The sequence below is a fragment of the Mustela nivalis genome (assembly GCF_964662115.1).
Source record: "Mustela nivalis genome assembly, chromosome: 17".
Classification (NCBI taxonomy): domain Eukaryota; kingdom Metazoa; phylum Chordata; class Mammalia; order Carnivora; family Mustelidae; genus Mustela; species Mustela nivalis.
The window spans coordinates 32,076,761-32,100,681 of NC_139036.1; the positions used below are offsets into that span (position 1 = coordinate 32,076,761).

At 39.3% G+C, this 23,921-nt stretch overlaps 1 protein-coding gene and 1 long non-coding RNA gene across 3 annotated transcripts in view; one reads left to right on the forward strand and one right to left on the reverse strand.

The window, feature by feature from the left end:
* The window catches only part of ANKFN1 (ankyrin repeat and fibronectin type III domain containing 1), a 494,531-nt gene that overhangs the window by 39,832 nt on the left and 430,778 nt on the right, over window positions 1–23,921 (reverse strand). The window contains exons 13-16 of the mRNA XM_082707691.1: window positions 15,145–15,244; window positions 14,721–14,853; window positions 14,127–14,243; window positions 7,393–7,608 (exon numbers count right to left, since the gene is read on the reverse strand). Of these exons, the coding sequence (XP_082563817.1) occupies window positions 7,393–7,608; window positions 14,127–14,243; window positions 14,721–14,853; window positions 15,145–15,244 (566 nt within the window). The remainder of the gene's footprint in view (window positions 1–7,392; window positions 7,609–14,126; window positions 14,244–14,720; window positions 14,854–15,144; window positions 15,245–23,921) is intronic.
* The window catches only part of LOC309851870, a 70,492-nt gene that overhangs the window by 37,710 nt on the left and 8,861 nt on the right, over window positions 1–23,921 (forward strand). For both annotated transcript variants that reach the window (XR_014304969.1, XR_014304970.1), the window contains exon 3: window positions 20,464–20,569. This is a non-coding gene — a long non-coding RNA (uncharacterized lncRNA). The remainder of the gene's footprint in view (window positions 1–20,463; window positions 20,570–23,921) is intronic.

Sequence of the window (23,921 nt, forward strand, 5' to 3'; positions counted from 1 at the left end):
GTGAAAGTCAGGACAGGTCCCTAAGCCAGAACATAGGAGAATAGCAGAAGAGGGACAAAATAAGCATGGTCACAGTTGGGAGGAAGGCATAACTAGCAGGTACAGAAAATCAAAGGATAAATAACTTTTATGATATTTGGCAAAAAAAAAAGATTAGAAAAATTGGATTTTGTGTTCAAGAAGGAAGGAATTTTTATTAATGTCAGGAGATGGATAAGGCAGAACTTTCTGATATCTCCTATCTTACCTCTTTACAAAAGATCACAGGAGTGGATTGGAGAAAGTTCAGTCAAAGTGAAATTTTGAGAAATGAACAGGTAATAAGAGAAACAAATGAGAGAAGGGGAAATGGAAGTATTCAGATCAGCAGAACTGGATAATATGCACCCTAGAGATACTTGCTGTACAAGCAGATGTGGCCACAAACCCACAGGTCATTATTTTTGAGAAGTGATGGGGAACTGGAAAAGTCCCTAGAGACTAGAAAAGGGCAAATATACCTATCTTTAAACAGGAAGGAGAGACACACAGATGACCCTGGTAATTAAAGACCACCAACTTATTGATCTTTGAATAAAATGAGAATGAACCATCAAATAATCAATTTTCAGTTACCCAGGAATCCTGAGACACTTTTAAATAGGAGTCATCATGGTTTTGTGAAGGGCAAATCATACAGACAATGTTAATTTCCAGTAACAAAAGAGCAGAATCCATAGACCAGGGAGAAGTCTCCAGTGTGATCTGTTTCACTAGATAATCTGGCAAAAGTAGAATCTTGACCACATTACTTTAATAGGCTGACTATCTGGGTTGAAGATTTGTGGATGATGGAGGTGGTATGGGAACAGTAGACATGTTGAGTGATGGTCCTATAGGGACTTGTCCTGAGGGCCTGTCTCTTTAGCTTATTGAGGGCCTGTCTCTTTAGCTTATTTATTGATGTTTCAGACAAAGAAATGAAGAATGTGTGTATCAAAATGGTGGGTCCCAAATTTGTTGTGGTTTTGATTTTCTAGAAAATAGTAATAAAGCTCTGAATGATCCTATGCACTGGAAAAATAAGCTATCATAATTAGAGTTGAAACTTACTAAGAAAATGTCTTTGTAAAGACCCAAACCCAGGAAAACAAATACAGGATGGATATAAGAGAAAAACATGTGGGGGGTAGAACTAACCACAAATAGAATGAGAGTTAGGAAGACACTGTGGTTCGTAAAAACCAACACCATTCTTAAATGGAGTAATTTACTCTTTTTTTCACTTTTTTAAAAGGACTGACTGAACTGACTGAGCATCTACCTGTGTTTTCCTGCCTTTCATAGTCATTTATCCTTCATTAGTCAGATTGTTTTTACAGCCTGAGAAATGTATGGGAAGAGAAAGAAACTGTCCCATTCATATAATCTTAGGTACACTAGGAAGGACTTCTAAACCAAATCCAAAGCCTTAGGGCCCATATAGTGCCTGATTTGACTTCTAACCTGTTTTTCTAACCGTTAGTTTCATTACGGTCCAGTTGTGTCTCTTATCTCCAGCCAAAATATATTGTTTTTTCCTTCCTCAGACATATCCCAATGTCTCTTCTTTCATTCTGTTGGTTCATGAATTCACTCACTTGACAACTTTTATTGGGCACCTATTGTGTATCAAGGGTGTTGTGCTAGAATATTAATGACATCAGTGAGATGTGATCTTCCCTTTCATGGAACTCAGATTTCCATGTGTGAGAGAGACATGTAGCAAATTTTTCTAACTCAAGGTGACAAGGGTTGTATAATATCCATCGTGAGCCCAAGGGAGGGTTATATCTACTTTTCCATTTCCTTATGCCTCTTTTCTCTACCATGCCCTCTATTTAATTCTCTCTCTTTATTCTTCCTTCCTTCTTCCCTCCCTCACTTCCTTCCTTCTTTTCTCCCTCCCTCTCTCCTCTTTCCTTCCTATCCTCTCTTTTTCTCTTTTCTTCCTCCACCTGGTGAACTTAATTTACCTTTCATGGCTCAGCCAAATGTCACCTCTTCTACAACGCCTTCCCTGATATTTCCAGGGAGAATTAATAGCTGCTTTGTCTGTGCTCCCATAGTACACTGTTTGTACTGCTATCAGGCTCTGGTTTAATTCTGCCTTGTATTACCTTGATTTGTTTACAAGTCTGTCTCCCTCCCTTGACTGAACTCCTTGAGAGCAGGGACCTTGACTTACTCATTTGTTTTTCCTATAGCACCTAGAAGGGTTCCTGGCACCTAGCTGGTGCTGAAAAAATGTTTATTAAATATGAAGTGAGAGGCCCAGAGGTAGTGGAATCTGGGGCTGGGCCTCTTGAAGAGAATATACTATGTTGGTAGCATACCTTCCTGGTAGACCAGTAAGGATCTATCCAACCACCCTCCCTTGAGCAGGTATCCTAAGAGCTTGTTAGAAGAATGATAGATGCTTTTCTAGTAACTACAGGGCTTTTGTTTCATTGCAGAGAGAATAGAAACTGAATTGTCTGGGGATAGCAAAGGTCATAAAATGGTGGCCTGGGTCTTTGTGGGCCCAAGATTATATGGACTGCAAAAATTTTTTAAAAAATTTTTAAAGATTTTATTTATTTGAGAGAGAGCATGAGTGGCAGGGGGAGGGGCAGAGGGAGAAGCAGACTCTCCACTGAGCAGGGAGCCTGACTCCGCCTCCATCCCAGGATGCTGGGATCATGACCTGGGCCAAAAGGCAGATGCTCAATGGACTGAACCACCCAGGTGCCCCAAGAATTTAAATTTTCTAAATTATTTTCTAACCTTTAACAATAAAGAGATTTAATTCAAAACTCTATAGATTTTCCAACTTCTCTTTAAAAACTGGAAAACATTTCAACATTGGGACCACGTTCTTCCACTGTAGTTAGATGAGGCTGAATGGAGTCTTTAGATGGGACAAGGGCCCTCCAGATTAGTCTCTGTTGCTTCTGCTTGTTTTTCTCTCTTTTTTTTTTGAGATGTAATTAATATACTATAACATTCACCCTTTTAAAGTGTGAGATTCTGTGGTTATTTTCCTATGTTCACAAACTTGTGTGACTATCACCACTACCTAATTCCAGACCATTTTCATCACTCCACAAAGAAGCCTGGCATTCATTAGCTGTCATGCCCTAGTCCCTCCTCCCTTTGCCCCTGGAACTACTCATCTACTTTCTGTCTCTGTGGGTTTGCATGTTCTGGATGTTTCGTATAAAGGGAATTGTATAATATGTGGCATTTTGTGCCTGGCTTCTTTCACTTAGGGTAATGTCTTCGGCGTTCATCCACTTTGCAGCATGGATCAGTGCTTCGCTCATTTTTATGGCTGAATAATATTCCATTTATGGATATACCACTTTGGTTTATCCATTCATTAGTTGTTGGGCATTTGGTTGTTCCCACTGTTTGCTACTTGAATAATTCTGCTATGAACATTCTAAACAGGTTTTTGTGTGAACCCAATTGTTTCTCATATCCAGGTCAACCGGCTTACTTTCATTCATCTTCTTGATTCCTACAGTTTTTGACTCCCATGTTTTAGGGGCTTCATGGAGGTAGAAAGAGCAGGAATGTGTTGGAAAAAAGAAACAACAGAGAAGGGCAGAAAAAATAGTAGGTCTTTGGCATCACAGGTGTGAGGAGGCACAGGGTGACAAGGAATGCCTGAGGAGGAGGCGGCAAACTTCACGGGCTTTCTCTATGATTATACCTATTTTCCAAGGATTCAAAGAAGGGGAGGGAGAGGGCATGTAAAGCAGTTTGGCAGAATGGGAAGGGTACCTGACTAGGAGTCAGGAAATTTGGGTCCTAGTTTCTCCTATGCTGCTTTTTGGCTGATATGACCTTGAGGAGTTATTTCCCTGAAATCTGTAGCTTCATCTGTGAGTGGGACACACTCACAGATGTGAATAAAACTGCCCAATCTCACTGGGTTTTCACAAAGATCAAATGATATTATAGATGTGACAAAGTGTTTATTAACTTGAAAAGATAGTACTAATGTGAAAGATTAATCTTCAAGAAGAGTTCACCTGTGAAGTTTCCAGTTATTAAGGTGACCCAGGAGATCAATGTCTGAGTAACTCAGCACCTGAGAGGGGTCTCCCTATTGGAAATACTCTCATTGCCAATTAGTTTGCTCAGAGGGACTCTAATTTGTTCATAATAACTCTCTTTTTCCTAGACGCGTGTGGAGAGGATTGCTTCCTTCATCCCTCCCCTCCCCCCCTTTCTGTCTGTCTTTTTTTTCTTTAAGGATTTCTTTCTTCTAGATACGAGAAAGGCCTGCAATGAAGATCTGGGACTTGAGAGGATCAGGAATTTGAGAGTGTTAGACCCTGGAGCTTCCTCGGGGCCCTACAGATTAGTAGATTAGTTATGGACCCAGATTTTGTTAGAGCCCTTACCTGTTTTGAAAACCCCATTGCAGATCATACAGTTTTTATGCAAATTTTCCTTAGTTCTTATGGAAAAATAGACAGAGTGGTGTAATGCCCCAAGGGATGACTCAGCCAGTTCTAGGGTCTGTGGGACGGTATGGCCTAGGTATGCTCTGAGGAGGGCCAAGCATTATTTGGATTTTTCTGAGTAGAGAAATAATAACAATCACTAACATTTATTTTAGTGCTCACTTTTGCTACTCTTCTAATGCTTTATGTATTAACTCATTTAATCTTCATTCAAATCCTATGAAATAGTTTTTTGCAGAGGATGAAATATGAGAGATCAAAAATTAAGTAACTTGCCCTAGTCATATAACTAGACAAGGTGGAGTCAGGAATCATACCCAGCCAGCCAGGTTCCAAAGTGGTGCCTTAGTATGTGTTGTGATATGGCAGGAATAAGCCCAAGCCTCCCATCGGAAGGTCTGGTGGTCATCACTCTACCAACCATAAAAGGAGACTGGTTTGTGACCCAGCCTGCTTTGGGCAAACACCAAAACTTGTGACTACTTCTGTGATGAGCTGGTAGGGCCAAATCTTGACTTAATTAGGCATGATTGGATACCAGCCCCAGTAGTTTTATTCCCCATTTCCTCTTCAGTGTAAGACCTGAATGGAAGGAGGGGAGAGAGAAGTAGGAGGAGAAGGAGAGTGGGGGTGGGTGGGAGTGACATCAAGCAGAAATGTACCAGTCAGAGGAGGTAAATTTTCCATTTGAATCTGTGTGGAAACCTGATCTTGCCTCTATTTTTGGTCTCCTTCTCTAACAACCTTTCGCCAGATTGGAATCTTTCTGCACCTGTAACACATTTTTAATGTAATAAGTCTAAGAGAAACCAGGTATTATATCATTCTGGGGCCTGTGCTGTGTTTCTAGGAGCAAAGGTAGCCCAGACCCCAGTTTATCCCTATAGGGGATTAGTGTATTAGTCACCCTATAAAAGCTCACTTTATTATGATTTTTAAAATGTTTCTTTTAGCACTTGCTTATAAAGGGTGAAGAGGGGAGCCACGAATATGTCTGTGTTCCCTGCCCCCATCTCCTACGCACACATACACACACACACACACCCTCTATCAATTTCATATGAACCCAAATTCTGTAAAATCAAAGCCAGAGGTATTGCCTTTGACCAGTTAGCTTACCTTTGCTACACTGGACTCCATTCTGGTTTGGGCTAGTACAAGGAAAATAAAGGTGAGATTACTGTATCAATCACTTCTCAGTGAGGAATGAAAATAAGATAGTGGGGGGCTCCTTGGTGGCTCAGAGGGTGGAGCCTCTGCCTTCAGCTCAGGTCATGATCTCAGGGTCCTGGGATGGAGCCCTGCATCGGGCTCTTTGCTCAGCGGGGAGCCTGCTTCCCCTTCTCTCTCTGCCTGCCTCTCTGCCTACTTATGATCTCTGTCAAGCAAATAAATAAAAGCCTTAAAAAAAATAAGATAGTGGGCTGGTGGCTTAGCTTTTTAAGGTGATCATAAAGGGTTATATGTACCAAAGCTGGGGTTTATGTGGGACAGAGCTCTTTCTTTCACTTTACTCTGGGGTTGCTGTCTTGTACAGATATGCCACCAGTTGCACAGGGCTCAATCAAGGGAGGTGTTTCTGCCAGCTTTACCACCTAACTGCAGAGTACTATAGAACTCATCCCCATGACTGGGCTTAAAAAAAGATAAAGAAACAGTGTGACGCCCATGTTCACATAAGAACCCATGAGGGGTGTGACGGTATGGAGAGAGCACTGGACTCAGGAGCAGATGTATTTTTTATCCTGGTTTGGCCAGCCAGCCTGAGTCTTGATCTAAGCTGCCTGAATTTTGAATTTTGGTGGCTATTCCAGTCTCTGGTGAGTCTTTAATCCTTTATTTCATTTCTAGTCCCTCATGACTGCAATCCTAACTCCTGCCCAGGAATGTGATGTCATGTGGCAAAAAGAAGCCTGATTCCAGTAAGAAGATCTGAGTTTAGGTTTCAGCCCTCCATTTTCTCACTGTGTGCCCAGTGGCAAATGCAAGTTTTGTGGGGACTGAAGTGAATACAATTTTTGGTGCCTCCTCCTTCTTCTTCTTCTCCTTTTTTTTTTTTTTTTTTTTTAAGATTTTATTTATTTATTTGTCAGAGAGAGTGAGCACAGGCAGAGGCAGAGGGAGAAGCAGGCTCCCTGCTGAGCAAGGAGCCCAATGTGGGACTCAATTCCAGGACCCTGGGATCATGACCCGAGCCGAAGGCAGCCGCCCAACCAACTGAGCCACCCCAGCATCCCTTTTGGTGCCTTCTTTAAGGAGAAGAGTATAAAATTGTTGGAATCTCTGCCAGGGCACTGGAAGGGGCTTGTTCAGGCGAAGAGCTAAATTGTGCTGGATCTTCATTAGCTTCACTAACTCTGCATCTCTGTATGGCTGTATGTTGTGTATAATTTCTTTGAGCCTCAGTCCTTTCATTCCTATAATGGACTTTATCATGCCTGTCTGACCCAGGGGAGCATTATATGGAACAAATGAGTAAATAGGTGTTAAGAGTTTTTGTTCAGAGGGTTTTACACACACACACACACACACACACACACACACACACACACAGTCCAGGAATGTATTATTATTATTATAGTCCCTTCAGGTATTGGTTTAATGTTTTGATTATACTACCTATAGACCCCTACTCAAATATTTGTCTCAAAGTTTCTTGTTGGTTCTTCGGTCAGGGGTATTTTTGGAGTGCCCACCACTTGTATTGCTTGATGAATTCCAGAGCTAGAGAGTGATAAATAAAAAATAAGCTTCTGAATCTTTTCTGTGTGTGGGATACAAGCAGTGAAATACCTCTGGGCCCTCTCCACTTCATCACTGCATTTGTAAGTGGCTCTTGGTATATTTCACTGGAATCTCAACAAGTGTATTTGGAACTTTAAATATGCAGTATTAGAAAACTCAAAAGACTGCCTACCTGGATGGTGATCAGTAAAATGTCTAAGGCTGTTGGCTCCTCAGGTGTTGACAAAGACTTCCTCTGGCTTTGGAGCTTTGAGATCTGCATCCATTTGCCATTAAAAAATGAATAAAGCATCTCCACTTCCCTGATGGTGACTATGAGGATGTTTCCGTGCCGGTCTTTAATGGGCTCATAGTAAACTCTTCCCAAGTTGTGTGTTCCAAGTAAGTTCTAGAAACAAATAGATTTCTGGTAGCTGGGATGATACTGTGCAAACAAAGCAACATAACTGCAACAAAAGACACTGTATGATTAACTGATATTTCTGAAAAGTTTTTTTTAATTTTTTTTAAAGCAAATTTAAACCTAGAGTATGTGCCACCACAGAAATGTACTTAACAGAAGCTCAAAGAAAATCTCTTCACCATAAGCCTGCAAAGATTATAGTAAGAGGCACAAAAATTATGTTTTTTTAAGCAAATTCAATATCTGTAAATATCTCTTACCCACATAGACACACCAGCCCATAGACCTCAGTTACCAGCACTTGAAGAGAATCCCAGATGTTTTAAAGAAAAATGCCTGATATTTCAAGTATGCCACTTGTGGAGTTTTCAAGAGATCTACAGTAAGCTGGTATGAAGTGGGGTTGTTTAAAATGAAGAAGTGAATTGACAATGTAGCACATTGTACAGGTCCCCAAATGACTGCACATTCCTTTCAAGATACTTTAATTGGGAGATTGGCCTGGTTTGACTTATCTGAATTTCAGGGGTTCTATTTATTTAAAATTACGTTAAAATTATTTGTATGCTAGGTCAACTGAGGCAGACAATACTTTTAGTAAGGTAGGAGGAGAAAGATGCCACATCAAATGTGGAGGGGCCCACTTTTATTACTAAAATAAACAGAATTTTTAAAATACGCAGGGCTTGAAGATTTCTAACCTAGAACACTGGATGAATAGGATAAAATACCCTTTTACTTTGAATATCTGTGATTTTTAAAAGATATAAACAAACCATCTCAGCACTCCCAGCAGCCATTTGTGAGCTCCGATAAATGTTGATGACCAGGTAGCAGGAGAGCGAAAGAGCCAGAACTCGGAAAAGTGAAACAGATGACCTAAAAATGAATGAGCCAGCTGGTCCATATCTACAGCTATGAAGACATAGGAATGTTCTTCCAGGTAGAGACTGTCTTGTATCTTTTGTTTTTCCTTGTTAGAACTGGACGCATAAGTAAGAAATTTCATTAATAATTATTAACATATAAACATTTGTGGGATCATTATTTTTTAAATTAACCTAATCATTCAGTCAGATTATTCCTTTTCAGTAAGTGACTTCTAAATCTAGAGAAGTTAATTGGGTAAGGCTTTTCATCCAGCCCTCTGTAGTAATACAGTTTTATATAAAGGCAGTTTGCTGCCAAGTAATACTGGTAAATAAACTGATAAACTGGCTATCAAAAAAAAAAAAAAAAAAAGAGGGCCTGATTTGTACCATAGGCCCATTTCTGTGGTGTAAATGCTCCCACTGCCACTAGCCAATTTAAAGCTACCAAGCTACCAAAAGTTTGACAACAGGCTTTCAGAATTCCTGAATATTTAACAGTTGGCTCTCCTGAGCCAGTTCAACTTGGCTCTAGCAGCCACCAGCCACGCCTTTAGTTATACTGGTATTGAGTTTCAGGGCAGCTCCTGTTCATTAACTCTTAGCCTTCTGAAGAATTTTTTACCCTCTCTGGCCCTGAGTTTCATCATTTAAAATTAAGAGTCAGCCCTTATGCTAATCCCTACCTTACAGAGTGTTTGGGGGATTAAGTGAAACAATGCATGAGAAAGTATTCTGTAAACTCTCTAGTTTCATACAAGTAGGGTATGGGCTTTCTTTATGCTCTGATTGGAATCCCATCCTGGCTTACACTTACTCTTTTTCAGGACTCTGCCTAGGTTTCATCCTTTCTGGGAGGACTTTCTCAACTCTCTCAGAATTTACCATCCCTTCCTTTGTCCCCTATAGTTTCCTGTGGAAACTTGTATCTTAGTGTGACTCTGGTTTTCCTACAGATTGGTATACATGTCATGAGCTCATGGTTGTTTCATTTCTGTGTCTCTGGGTTACTTGCACAGTGCTTGGCACATATTAATAGCTCATTTAGTCTTTTTTGACTGAATTAACATTTTTCATTAGGACAGTAGAAAATATGATTTATTTGGGACTAAAGCTGGTGGGGAGACATTGAATGTGGTGGTCGTTGTGTTTAAGCAGAGTTATCATCAGTGGTTCACCATCATCTTTGGATATGTTGACCAACAGTTTGAATAAGAAAGCACTGAGGGGCGCCTGGGTGGCTCAGTGGGTTAAGCCGCTGCCTTCGGCTGCATCGGGCTCTCTGCTCAGCAGGGAGCCTGCTTCCTCCTCTCTCTCTGCCTGCCTCTTTGCCTGCTTGTGATCTCTCTCTGTCAAATAAATAAATAAAATCTTAAAAAAAAAAAAAAAAGAAAGCACTGAAAGTCTTCCTGAAATTCTTTATTGACATCAAATTGGGTTGGAGAACTAGCTCTGGGGAGAGCCCAATTTCAGAGCAGAATATCTTTATGAAAATAAATTGCCACCATGTTCCAAGGGGGCAAATTTGGGATTCTTTAGGACCTAAAGGAAAACCACCTTAATATTTTTCATGCTATGCAACCAAGATTGGGAGATCTGGGAACCCTGAGGATCCTACAAGTTAAAGAGGAATAAAAACCACCTGATGGCTCACAGGAATGCATCTAGGTTGTAATCAGAACAAATCACGGGACTATCAATAAGCCTTAGATAAGCACACTATTTAGAGACCTTTATTCAGCTTGGGGTGACATGGAAAGTTGGATATGAAGGCCTGAAAAGGAGAATAAAATTATGGGGAAACTTTTATCTCGCTTCTTGAAAAATGAAAAAGACATGGTATTTCTAAGTGTTACCTGGCTTTTAATCCTTAGTACTAATTCTAAAAGCTATGGAAGAGGAAAGTTTAATGTAACCCAATTTACAGTGTCAGATGATTACTGTATTTTGAGGGTATTTCGGATACCCCTCAATATGCAAGCAATGTACACTTCTGCCTTTTGGGTACCTTGTCATTTTCCTAAGGGTGGGAAAAGTAGTGTGGGGTCTTGGCCACTTACAGGTTTTCTCATCTTATTATTTTTTACTCCAAATGCTGGCAGATAATTGTCTTTCTTCCTGCTTAGGTCATATTAATCAATTCATAATTTACCTTTTTTCAATAAAATCTAATCTACTTCTCCTAAATCAGCTCCAAATGATACAGAATAGACTACTTTTACTTTTTAAGCTATAATATGGATAATTTCTCCTATTTTAAATTTTTGTCTGCTTTTTGAAAGTGAATGCATAATAAGATGATGAAGTATTGGAAAAAAGGTAGATTTTAGAGTTATATAGATCTAGATTTGTAACCAGACTCTGATACTTCTTATTAGTGCAAGCTTGGGCAAGTTATATAACATTTGGAGGCCTCAGTTTCATCATCTGTTAAGTGAGTATCAGTAATGCTATTTTCTTATTAGGGTGTGGTGGAGGTTAAGTTAGATATAGTTGTAAAGCACTTATCACGGTGCCTGGCATGTATTCTGTGAAATGAAAGTTGTTGTTTCATATTATTATTTATTATTATATATTAAAGAACCTCACTATAGAACAGAAATTGGATTACAAGGCACCTGGTGCACAGTGTATGGTATGCACTGTGATGAAGGTGAAGTCAGTATGTAGTGAAAACAGGAGGAGAAAGATGGTGACATGGGGATAAAATGTCTGAGCCAGTCTTAAGAGAGCATGAGTCAGGGCATGACATGGTCAGAATCTTTTATTGGCTACCATGGCAGAAGTGTAAAGAAAGAATTGGAGAATATACTGGAATATATAAATATTCCAGTATATGTAATACTGGAAGCAAGAGTGTGACTTTGGAGGCTTTTGATGTAACTGGAGTAATTAGGCAGTGGTAGTGATGCTGTGGGGGCAGTACAGTGCTAGAAAACCAGAGGTAGGTCCACAGGATTTATATATGACTGATGCCAATCAAACTATTTAAGAATGCATTTTTACTTTCCTCTTAACATCACAGAAAATGTCAATTACCAGAGAGATCGAAAATATTCAGTAGCAATCTCCCCAAATCCAGTTTTCTTCCTCTTGTGAAATATTTTGTATGCCTGTTATCCCTTCTCACTGCCTAAAAATCAAAGGCGGCTTCATTATTTTTATATATTTTTATCCTAAAGATCAGCAAAAGGTTTGGGCAATAGGTCCCACCAGAAAAAAAAAAAAAGACAAAGACTTCTGTTATTTAAGCAAGCAAATAGAAATGTGAAGTAGAGAGGTAATGCATAGCAGTGCTCTGGACTTCCATGGACACTGTAAAGGATAATTGGTTGCTGAATACTCTGAGGCACTGGTCACTGTGCAGGACTGGTGAACTATCCAGGTAGTGACTGTGGCATGAGGTACAGTTCTGTGATCTTTTTTTTTTTTTTCTTAAATAAGATAGAGTACCCCTAGGTATACTCTCTGGTGTACAAGAGTTGGACAATATTTACTTATTCAACCAATACTATTGAATTGGAGTAATGAAATACAAAGTGGGGTCAATGCCAGGAAGCTTTTCAGCTTGATGGTGGGAAAAGAATTCCCACTCATTTTCTTTTAACAAACTATATAGTGAAGTTATCATCTGATACAGGATTGGAGAGAGTGGGGAAGGGATAGGGATGTAAGAGAATGGAGGAGGTTTTAAATAGTTGCCTTATAGTTTGGGAAAGTGAAATTAGTAGAGAAATGGCATGTGATCACTAGGTAACTTATATGTGAGAATTAGCCATGAACTAGCCATGACACAGCTCCCCCGCCTTTTTTTGAGTGTGTGACTTTTATGCAACAGTGTGCGAGTCCTCCAGTGTAGACATGTTGGATTCATCCAGGCTTAGATTTTTTCCAAGTAAATAATATGGCAGGGGAAGACAGTGGCCAGAAATTTAGAATATTTTCAAGGGAGTGATTAGGATGGGCCAAGGAATCTAAGCTGGGCAAAGAAGGAAATGAGGTCAGAAGGGAATTGATAAAGTATGAAAAGTGGAGGGGTCAATATATTGGGGGGCCAGGAAAATCCAAGAGCTAATGCAATGAGAGTAGTTGAGTAGGGGCACACTGACCATCCTGGCTGCTCTTTGGCTCTTCAGTATCTAGCTGCACTGGCTGTGACAGCCAGACCCTTCTCATGTTACTGATACGAGATGAACGTGTTCTAGGAATAAAGAGTTCTATTTGAAATTCTAAGCTTGTTCAGTCTGTGACCCAAGCACGTCTAGGCTGTATGATGAGTTAATGAAGAGTCCACTAAGGTGTCTAAATCTCCCAAGAAAGAACTTAAGTAAGGTTTCAAAGAGCCTCCTGAGAATGAACTTTACCCGAAGGCAGGGGCAGTTTGAGGTACAGGGGCTTGTTCCAACTCAAGTTAGTCAGTGATGAAGGGGGTCTCTGAATTCAGTACAGTCATCACGGTCCAGCTGCAAGAGCTCTTCCTTGAGTTGAAGAACATTTTGTAGTTAAGAGTGAGCTGAAATACAGAGCATCGTTTCCTAAAATCTCTGAGGCCACTGAGCACACAGGCAGTAAGCTGTCGATGCAGTGGAGTATAGCACAGGAGAAATAAGAGTTGCCTTTCAGAATTAGAATAGCAACATAATAATTGTTACTATTTCAGGTGTTTAATTTTTATTATTTTGTGGGTCAAGAAATGAAGTTCCTGTAATTGCTGGTGGGGGTCGAGCCACAAAAATATTTTTTTGTTGTTATGATCCTATTTTTATGCCTTGGCTGGTATGGCCTGGCCAAACACAGCTTACATAGATTCCTGTTATGTGTGTTTCTGGGGTTTATGTAACTGACAGCTTTGTAGGTAAATACCCATCGCTGATAAAGGCTCAGTGATCTCTTAAAGGCTCCAAGTCCATGTAGTTAAGAACCACAAATTCAGGTAATACTAGAAAACAATGAAAGGAAGCCCAGAAGAAGTTCGTGAAAATTCAGTGTCTTTTCTAGTAAGGGCTTTGTAAGCTACAAATATTCTTGTAAGGCTTGGGGACCTGATCTTATTAGGTTAATAATATGGAAGGATGAATAAATTCAGGATTACAGGTAAGCTTCTAAGAACTTTCTTTTCTTTTTTTTTTTTTTTAAAGTAAGCAAAAATGTATGCAAATTCCTATGCTTAAACAAAAGATCAAGCCAAGAAATGCTTCAGAATATCTGCCAGTCTCTTTTTCCACCTCTATACACTAGTTAGATGCACAGGATGCCAGAGCAGCAAGGGTTTCTCCTGTGATCGAGTCAAACGCCTCTTATTTTGCAAGTAATGAAACTGAGACCCAGAAAGGAGAAATGAGTTGACTGATTAATATCAAATCCAGAACTCAAGTCTCACCTCTTATTTAGGGGGTCACTCCTAGACTCTTGAAGAGAGACCCTTGCTCCTTGTCCAGGAAATTGCCAAAGGCACAGTTTCCCAACATGAACAGATGTGCACCTCAGACTGCATAAGAAGTCTTTATTTATATGCTTAGAGATCTGAAAGAGAAAGGAGCCCATCCTTTTCCTTTCCAGGTGGGCTTGGTAACTGAACTGACCAAGCTTTTCTAAGATTTCCTTGGGAATCTGGGTTGAAACCTGGCCCCTCACCTGTAGCTGGGCCGTTGCTGCGAGCATCTTCTGCCGAGTTTGCAGCACCGTGGATGAGGACATGGAGATAGGTACGCTTTGTCTCAACCACCTTATATCTTCCCACATACAGGACAGCTGCAAAAGAAGTCACGAGGTCATATCATCATCCAAGCCAGTACATGATTTAGGTTGTGGCATCAAAGCAAAAAGCAGGGAAAAGGAAACCTGACCCCTGATGTTTGTTCTCCAGTCCATTTTCAGATACATGCAAAACAACTTTTTGATCTCTGTCCAATTGGAAAAAGATCTGAATGTTAATGAAATAGTCAGATCCACATTTTAGTCTTTGCCAAATGATCCCATAACTCAGAATAGTGGAGACACAGTCTGACAGAATGCAAGCTTCTTTGCTTTGAAAATGTAGCATAGATGCAACTTTGAAATTTTTTTTTTATGGCACAGGGCATATCAGGGCTGAAAGAAGACCTTTGAGATAATTTACTCCCACCCCAATACTTTGATCATTGGAGACTGCTCAACAAAGGTTGCAGAGATTTATGCACAGGAACATTGGTGCAAACTGGGGAAAAATGAAATCAGAACTCAGTATACCTTTGTGAACCACAGAAAGTCTTGTGTAATGGAACTGGTATGAGAGTCATCAATTTCAACAATTGGTATTTGATCTTCATTGGTGACTAACATATTGTCTTTGTAATAAAATATAACGGCTAAGTAGAGTCCCCTAAAAAGAAAAAGCAAAATGAAGAATTGTCTTCAAGTGTCTCTTCTGCCAAGCTTGAATCATGATAAAAGATCATTTAAAATATACCTGTGAGCATAGTCCTGCTAAGTATCATGTGTTCACAGGCTAGAACTCAGCAAAATTATTATCTTGCCCAAATTCTCAGGAGAAAAGTGAATTTCATGCTCTTTTAATAACAAAAGGGAAATTTCTATTATGTTGCTACTAAGAATCCAAACCAGCTGATTCCTGAGAAGTTAAGACTTCCTGGAAAAATTGCGTAGGACCCACCGTTTTAAGGTCTTCACAAACTTATTTGAGGAATGGAATAGGTGTTTCAGGCTCCGTGAGACTGACTGCTTGCGGCCTGTGGTTTGTAATTTTGAAGTTTCTAAAACACAGAAAAAAAATACAGTGTAAATTCCATTGGCAGCGCAACACTCACAGTACCTTCTTCCCACCTCCCTGCCTTCCTCTTGCTTGTCCCCTTGGTGTCACTTATCCTCAGTTTCATGTAGGGATTCAGCTCATTCATTCCTACAAAAAGCTCTTATATCTTGAGTTGCCATCGGTTACCTCAATTAACGATCAGCTCCTCAAAAATGTTGGAGATGAGTAACATTCATAACTCCAGGGGAAACCACTTTGGCATTTTGTTTATATTTTCCAGATGAGTGATTTATGTATTTCCAGATGAGTGGGATAAAAAGAAATGGAATCAAATCTTTGCCCTACTCCCATTGCCTTTAATATTCACACATTTCTCGATGCTGGCAAAGCTCTTTTTGTTAGTTTATATATTCCATTAATTTTTTTTTTCATTATATAACTAATATAGGCACATTGCAGAAAGTCTGGAGAATAGACAAAAAACAAAACTTCACTCACTTTCATATAACTCTGGCTAGCATTCTTGGGCAGTTTTCCCAGTGTATATGTTGGCTTTTAAAAATAGTTGTAGGCATTGGTATGATTGTCACCGTAATTATTCAGAAGAAGAAACTGAGACTGAGAGGTTAAATTGGATTGCTCAAGACTGAGAAGCCAGTACCCAGAAAAACCAAGACATTAATTTACTGAAAAAATATTTTTTCGTACACTACCATGTGCTATGGCTACATTGGTAAGCAAATTGTCCGTTGCTTCTATTCATCCCTTCTATTTACAACCTGGAGCTTTCACTGATAAAACTTACAGACTTCCCCAGATAAGCTTTACAAATAGTACTCCATGGACCTGAACTAAATCATCAGTGATTTCAGTTCTCATCTGTATCATGAAGAGAAGCTGAGGTTGTTGGGGTCATCACCAGCTTTGGACAGACATGTCACTAGGATGAGAACATAGTCTATATCACCTCTGTTAGGCATGGAAAGCTGGGCAGACTGCCTGTGGCTGAGGCCCAGTTTGGTTCTGCTTATGATCCTATAGGAGCAGTTAGGAGTAAGCTGACTGACACAAGCATTCATGCCAGCTTCAAGCTAGTGCTGGTAATGGTTATTCCTGGCAGAACAAAGCAAAAACATTTTTTTCTGACTTGAACATGAATTTGGCTGGTCATATTGTGCTTGAAAAGGATGCTGCTGGGACTTCCGGTTAAAGGCAGCTTATTGAACATATTCATTACATACTGCTCTCTCCCCAAATCTCACTAAACCAGAGCAAAGAGATTTAAAAAAAAAAAAAAAAAAAAAAAAAGGAAACTACATGAATCTATAAAGACAAAGAGATGAGAAAGGAAACAAAAGCAAGTGAACTTTGGTAGCTGGAAAGCAGATGGACAGATGGATTTAGCAGACTTGAGAAAGTTGAATCCTAAGCCAGCAGTGGAGAAGGCTGAGAAGTAACCTGATTCACCCTTTGGGCACCACACACTGCTGGAAGTGGGGGATGAGTGTGGAGCTAAAATCAGGGATTTGGTAAAGTTCGTTTAAAAAGAAGTCAGACTTCTACTCTGTATAGCCAAATGCCCCTTCCCCACTCTAGAAAAAAAAACCCAATAACTAGTGGCTTATTCTCTGAAAAACATAAAGACAGGTTTCTAGAGTGGGAGACATGGAGTAGAGTTAAAAATGGGGGTGGGAGGTGTAGTACTGTACCCAAAACAGGTGGATGAAATCAAAGTTTCCATGCAGATTATATCCCTTTCAGGCTCTCAGAACACTGGTACTCAGACTTATACCCTCCAGGAAGGACACTGGAAGAAACTTCCTGGGCCCTGACCAGACTCTGCTTCACTTAAAGCTTTCTGACGTTGCTTTCATTGGTTTCTGAAAGAGAGGGCCATGCCAAATCACCCTAAAGTGAAGCTTATAGATAAAGAGCCCTGCCCACATGCTCAAAGCTCCCCAGCAGCTACTGAGCTCTCTTTTCTTAAATCTCCATGAACAACGTCCGAGGATCACCAGTTAGATGTGAAAAGCATGTAACAGGAAAGAGGCCAAAACCAAATAAACAATAGAACAGTTTAGAGGAGAGACAATGCTGAGAGAAGAAACTATAAAATGAAACAAAGCCTATCATTAATAGCCTGAAGAGAAACAAAAGGCACTGCACTTTTGTGAAAAGGATAGCCTAAGAGAAACACTCAGAGAATTATAAAAGCACTGGCAGTTTAAAAATATACTACCAAAAACTGAAAAACCCAATAGAAGGCTTAGAAAATAAGGTTGCAGAAATCTCTTGAGAAAGAACATAAAGGGGCACCAGGGTGGCTCGGTCATTAAATGGCTGCCTTAGACTCAGGTGATGATCCCAGGGTTCTGGGATAAAGCCCTGCATTGGGCCCCCTGCTTGGCAGAAAGACTGCTTCTCCCTCTCCCACTCCCCCTGCTTGTGTTCCCTCTCTTACTGTGTCTCTTTCTGCTGAATAAATGAATAAAATCTTAAAAAAAAAAAAAAAAGCATAAGGACATGGGGATGGAAAGTAGAAGAGAAAAAGAAACATTAATGGGCTAATAACCTAGGAGGTTTGACATCAGGCTATGAGTCCAGTAGGAGGGAGCAAAGAAAAAGGGAGAAATACTTCTAAATAATTTTAAGAATATATCCCATAACTGAAGGGTATAGCTTCCTATACGGAAAGGGCTTGTCAGTTGCCCAGCACAACAGACAATAGTACACCCACACTAAGGCAGTGCATTTTTTTATATTATTCAGTATATTAAGAGGATGAGGGGTAGGATTTATAATTTGCATGTAAGAGGCAGGGAGGGGAAAAAGGGAAATCATCCTTCCTTAGTGAGGTGATGCCTCAAATTGAAGAAAAGAAATCCCAACAATTAGCAATATAAATATGTTATCCAGAGACATGAAGAAAATACCAAAGCAGATTTTAGAGTACTGAAGTTAAAAAAACAAAACAAAAAAAAAAAACAAAACTGAAAAACTTGACAGAGAAGAAAAAAAAAAGGTATCCTGTGAAACTTTTGGAATCAGAATGATATCAGACTTCTCAGTACTGAAAGCCAGAAAAGGACAAAGCAATACCTTTGAAACCTGAAAAAATTATTTCAACCAATTTCAACCAAGAATTCTATACTTATCTGAAAACTTTAAAAGTGGTGAGTAGAATAAATGCATTTTTAGACATTCACTGTACCCAAAAGTTAGCTCCCAAGAATCCTCTCTCAGGAAATTACTACAGTAAGGACTCCACCAAAATGAAGGACTAACGAAGAAAAAATAAGACATGGGATACAAAAAGAAGCAATCCAATATTGGAGGGCAGCCAGAAGAATCCTCAGTATGGTGGTGAAAGGAGATCGTAGGGCACCAGCTGTGCGCCAGACCCATGCAGCCAGCAACCAGTCTAGGTGGGAACAGGTCAGAGGGCTCAGAGAGGCTTCCTTAAAAAGGTGCAGGTAAAACAGTACTAATACATTTGATTGGATTGAGAGAAAATTGACACAATTGAATAGCCTGGGGGTATATTATAGCCACACAGAAAACAAGCAAACATACAATGAAAAATGACAGCTAAGTACAGGGAGAATAAAAAGTTATGAAGGAAAGGAAAATAATCAAGAATTACATGATCATTATAGCGTAGGCAATAAATATTGATCTTACTAAAATTACAGTGCAGATATATTGGGAGGACGAATGGTAGGAATTGTAATGTGCAAGAGGAAGGAGTGAAAAAGAGAAATCATCTTTTCTTAGGCAATGCCTCAAGTTAAAAAAAAATTAGCAATACAAACATGTTCTGTAGAGATATGAAGAAAATATCAAAAGAAATGGTTAAAAGAATTGAGCCTTTGGGGAATAAAAAATGGAGAATGGAAGGAATTTAATGCATTATTTTTTAATAATAGATCTCTTTTTTAAAATAATAAAGCTCTTTTATTTCTTTGAGAGTGAGACAGCGCAAGTGGGAGGGAGAATCTGAAGCAGACTCTGTACTGAGCACAGAGCCTGATGTGGGGCTCAGTCCCACAACCACAAGACCATGACCTGAGCCAAAACCAGGAGTTAGATGCTTAGCTGACTGAGCCACTAGGCACCTCAAGTATAGATAATTCTTATCTACATTTTACAAGTGAGAAAAACTCAGTTTTAGAGAGGGTAGGTAATTGCTTAAGGTCACACAGCTAGTGAAAGTACAGTTGGAATTTGAGCCCAGCTGCTCACACTCTCATTAATTAATAAGATCATTCTCATTATAATCATACATAATATAAAATGAAGATTAAACTGAAAAAAAAAAAAAAAAAACCTCTGAGAACTACTACTATGGGTTGGGAAAGGGGCCCATGCAAATGTTAAATATTCTGGGCCTCCTCCATTCTGGGCACATGAAAGAATTTTTCTTCTTGGAACCCTGTGGTTGGCTGTAGCCATGTGGCCAGTTCTGGCTAATGAGTTTTGAATGTAAGTGCCTTACATAAAGTCCTGTCCATATGAGACATTCAAGAGTTTCATCTCCTTCTCCCACAGGTGCTGGCAGATATTTCTAGAGAAGGGTGATGACAACACAGGACAGCCCTCAGCTGCCCAGTGGTAGATATATAGCTTGTGTGAGAAATAAATATTTGGGGGGTCATTTGGTTACTGCAAAATGATGTAGCTCATCTTGACTGATTCAGGGTCTATACCGACACACTGAGCTTCTGTTCTGGCTTCTGTCTGCGTAGTTCAGGGCTCTGGTACAATGGCGGTTTTCTGGACTCCAAATGCAGTAATTCTTTAGCTTTCAAGTGCTTGGCACATAGGGAGTTTATATTATCCATATTGATATATCTAGCACCTGACACACGTAGGCTGTGTTTCAGTAAATGTTTGCCAGCTGAAAAATTAGATGATAAGTGAGAATCACTCCTGAAGGGCACTGCTGTGACTCATAATGTATGTTGGGAATAAACCATGTGAACAATAAAGGCTGCTCAACATCTCCATTGAATTTGCATCCCAGTACAGAACATGCAGATTAACTGTGGATACTTCTTTAGCCAAAGTGCAGAACTTAATGTGGGTTTTGGTATCTCCCATGTAGGGCTTTGGTAGTAAAAGGGTTGTTTAAGTATTACTTCTGCATTTGGAATATGCTATGTATTTACTGAGCATTCCAGGCTTATTATACTGGAGTCATTGATTACACTTTAATTCTAGGATGTATCAGTAAAGTGCTGAGGAGAAAAAGAGGCTCCATTCTTCATCTGGATTAGCAATGGAAGGAAAATAGGCTGGAGTTTGTGAAGTGCCTACACTATACCAGGTGATTTTAATGCATTATCTAATGTAATCCTCATAACAATCCTGAAAGATGTATACTATTATCTTGAATTTTTTCTGATGGTGAAGCTATGGCTCAGGGAAGCTATGGCTCCTTTTTCTCAGGGATACACAGCTAGTAAGTAGTAGAACTGGGATTTGAAATAACAATTGTAAAATTTGTATATGCACTCAACCACATAGATCTCAATGTAGTTGAGTATTTTATTTTACTTTATGTTTCAAGTTTTATTTAAATTCTAGTTAGTTAACATATAGTGTAATACTGGTTTCAGGAGTAGAATTCAGTGATTTTTCACTTACATACAGCACCTAGTACTAGGCACAAGTGCTCTCCTTTTACCCAACCCCCATCTAGCCCATCCCCTACCACCTCCCTACAGCAACTCTCAGTTTATTTTCTGTAAGGTAAGAGTCTGTTTTCTGGCTTGCCTCCCTCTTATAGTTGAGTTTTTCAAATAACAATTTTGTAGTTTTTCTGTATGTAATACCTAATTATCCTTGGTTTATCATCTGAGACAGTAGTGTTAAATTATCTTAGAAGTCGTTTTTTTGTTTTGGTTTTTTTTTTGTATGAGGTCATTTCCTTTAACTTGGAATATGGGTCAGCATTCCCAAAGTCTGTGCTAACTGAAAAAAGTTTTACAATGACTTTACAAATAAGTTTGGAAAATGCTTGGTTAACCAAATTCAAAATGTCTCTTTATTAGAGTCTTTAATATTGTAATGCCAATTTTTCATTTCCAGAAAAGCAATATATAATGCAACATTTTCCAAACTTACTGACCAGAGACCCTTTTTCAGCTGGGTATCTTAAAAACCAAAATAACGGTTCAGGTACTGTTTAAGTGTTGAGTACATTTCAATATAAAAAAATATTTTTCCTTTTTGGGAAGAATTAATATAAGAATTATGATTCTTAGAAATTAAGAATAAAGATGAACAAGGAAATAAAGTTCTACTTGTGCTTTACTTAAAACTTTCCTGACATTGTGTGCATATTTACATCCCTGTTGGGGAAGAGCCTTTTACACATGATAAAAGTTGAATGAAAACTATTGAAATAATTGTTCTGTCTAGATATTTGTTTCTTGATTATTAGATAGTAACCTAATAGTAATGGGGAGAGCATCTAAATCCTCAGATGTGAAAATCCCTCATTTTCATGAATAGTTTTAGTTTTCCCCCCTTGGTAAAGACCAAACACAAAGTGGCTTATGAATTGCAAGGAATCATCTATTCAGTTGCTTTATTACCTTTCCCTGACATATAAGAACCAACGGGCAGGGCAGGGCAATGATCGAGAGGCAGCAGAGAGAATGGAACCTGGATAATGCCTGGCGTGCTAAAATGAGCTCTGATAACAGAGAACTGAGTACACTCTGGTCAGTGTGGAGTCATTAAGGGCATGGTATGGGTAAAGTTTTCCTACAGATCTGGGAATGAAACCCACTTGGGTTTCCCTTGCAGCTTCTTCCATGCACATTTACATTTTCTAATGAGCTACTAATTAAAAGAATATTTTCTGATAGAAGGATTGCGATGCTGACATCAGATAAATTAGATTTTAAGCCAAAGATTATAATAAGAGATGAGGAAGGACATTATATCATACTTAAAGGATCTGTTCAACAAGAAGATCTAAGAATTTTAAATATCTATACCCCAACAAGGGAGCAGCCAATGATCTAAACCAATTAATAACACATTGACAATAATACAATAATAGTAGGGGACATTAACACCCCCCCCCCACTGAAATGGACAGATCATCTAAGCAAAAGATTAACAAGGAAATAAAGGCTTTAAATGACACACTGGACCAGATGGACATCACAGATAGATTCAGAACATTCCATCTCAAAGCAACAGAATGCACATTCTTCTCTAGTGCACGTGGAACATTCTCCAGAATAGATCACATCCTGGGTCACAATCAGGTCTCAACTGGTACCAAAAGATTGGGATCATTCCCTGCATATTTTCAGACCACAATGCTCTGAAGCTAGAACTCAATCACAAGAGGAAAGTTGGAAAGAACTCAAATACATGGAGGCTAACAGGCATCCTACAAAAGAATGAATGGGTCAACCAGGAAATTTGAAAAGATTGAAAAAATTCATGGAAACAAATGAAAATAAAAACACAACTGTTCAGAATCTTTGGGGCACAGCAAAGGCATTCCTTAGAGGAAAGTATACAGTGATAAAAGCCTTTCTCAAGAAACAAGAAAGGTTTCAAGTACACAGCCTAACCCTATACCAAAAGGAGCTGGAGAAAGAACAGCAAAGAAAGCCTGAACCCAGCATAAGAGAATTCATAAAGATCAGAGCAGAAATTAATGAAATAGAGACCAAAAGAACAGGAGAACAGCTCAATGAAACTAGGAGCTGGTCCATTGAAAGAATTAGTAAGATTGATAAACCCCTGGCCAGACTTACCAAAAGGAAAAGAGAAAGGGAGGGCCCAAATTAATAAAATCATGAATGAGGGGCGCCTGGGTGGCTCAGTTGGTTAAGCAACTGCCTTCGGCTCAGGTCATGGTCCCAGAGTCCCAGGATCGCGTCCCGCATCAGGCTCCCAGCTCCATGGGGAGTCTGCTTCTCCCTCTGACCTTCTTGCCTCTCATGCTCTCTCTCACTGTCTCTCTCTCAAATAAATAAATAAAATCTTTAAAAAAAATCATGAATGAAAGAGGACAGATCACAACCAACACCAAAGAAATACAAACAATTATAAGAACATATTATGAGCAACTATACGCCAGCAAAGTTGACAATCTGGAAGAAATTGGTGCATTCCTAGAGACATATAAACTACCAAAACTGAACCAGGAAGAAACAGAAAACCTGAACAGACCCATAACCAGTAAGCAAAGTTGACAATCTGGAAGAAATTGGTGCTTTCCTAGAGACATATAAACTACCAAAACTGAACCAGGAAGAAACAGAAAACCTGAACAGACCCATAACCAATAAGGAGATTGAAGCAGTCATCAAAAATCTTCCAACAAACAAGAGCCCAGAGCCAGACAGCTTTCTAGAGGAATTCTATCAAACATTTAAAGAAGAATTAATACCTATTCTCCTGAAACTATTCCAAAAAATAGAAATGGAAGGAAAACTTCCAAACTCATTTTATGAGGCCAGTATTAGCTTGATCCCAAAACCAGACAAAGACTCTATCAAAAAAGAGAATTATAGACCAATATCCTTGATGAACATGGATGCAAAAATTCTCACCAAAATATTAGCCAATAGGATCCAATAGTACATTAAAGGGATTATTCACCATGACCAAGTGGGATGTAGTCCTGGGCTGCAAGGAAGGTTCAA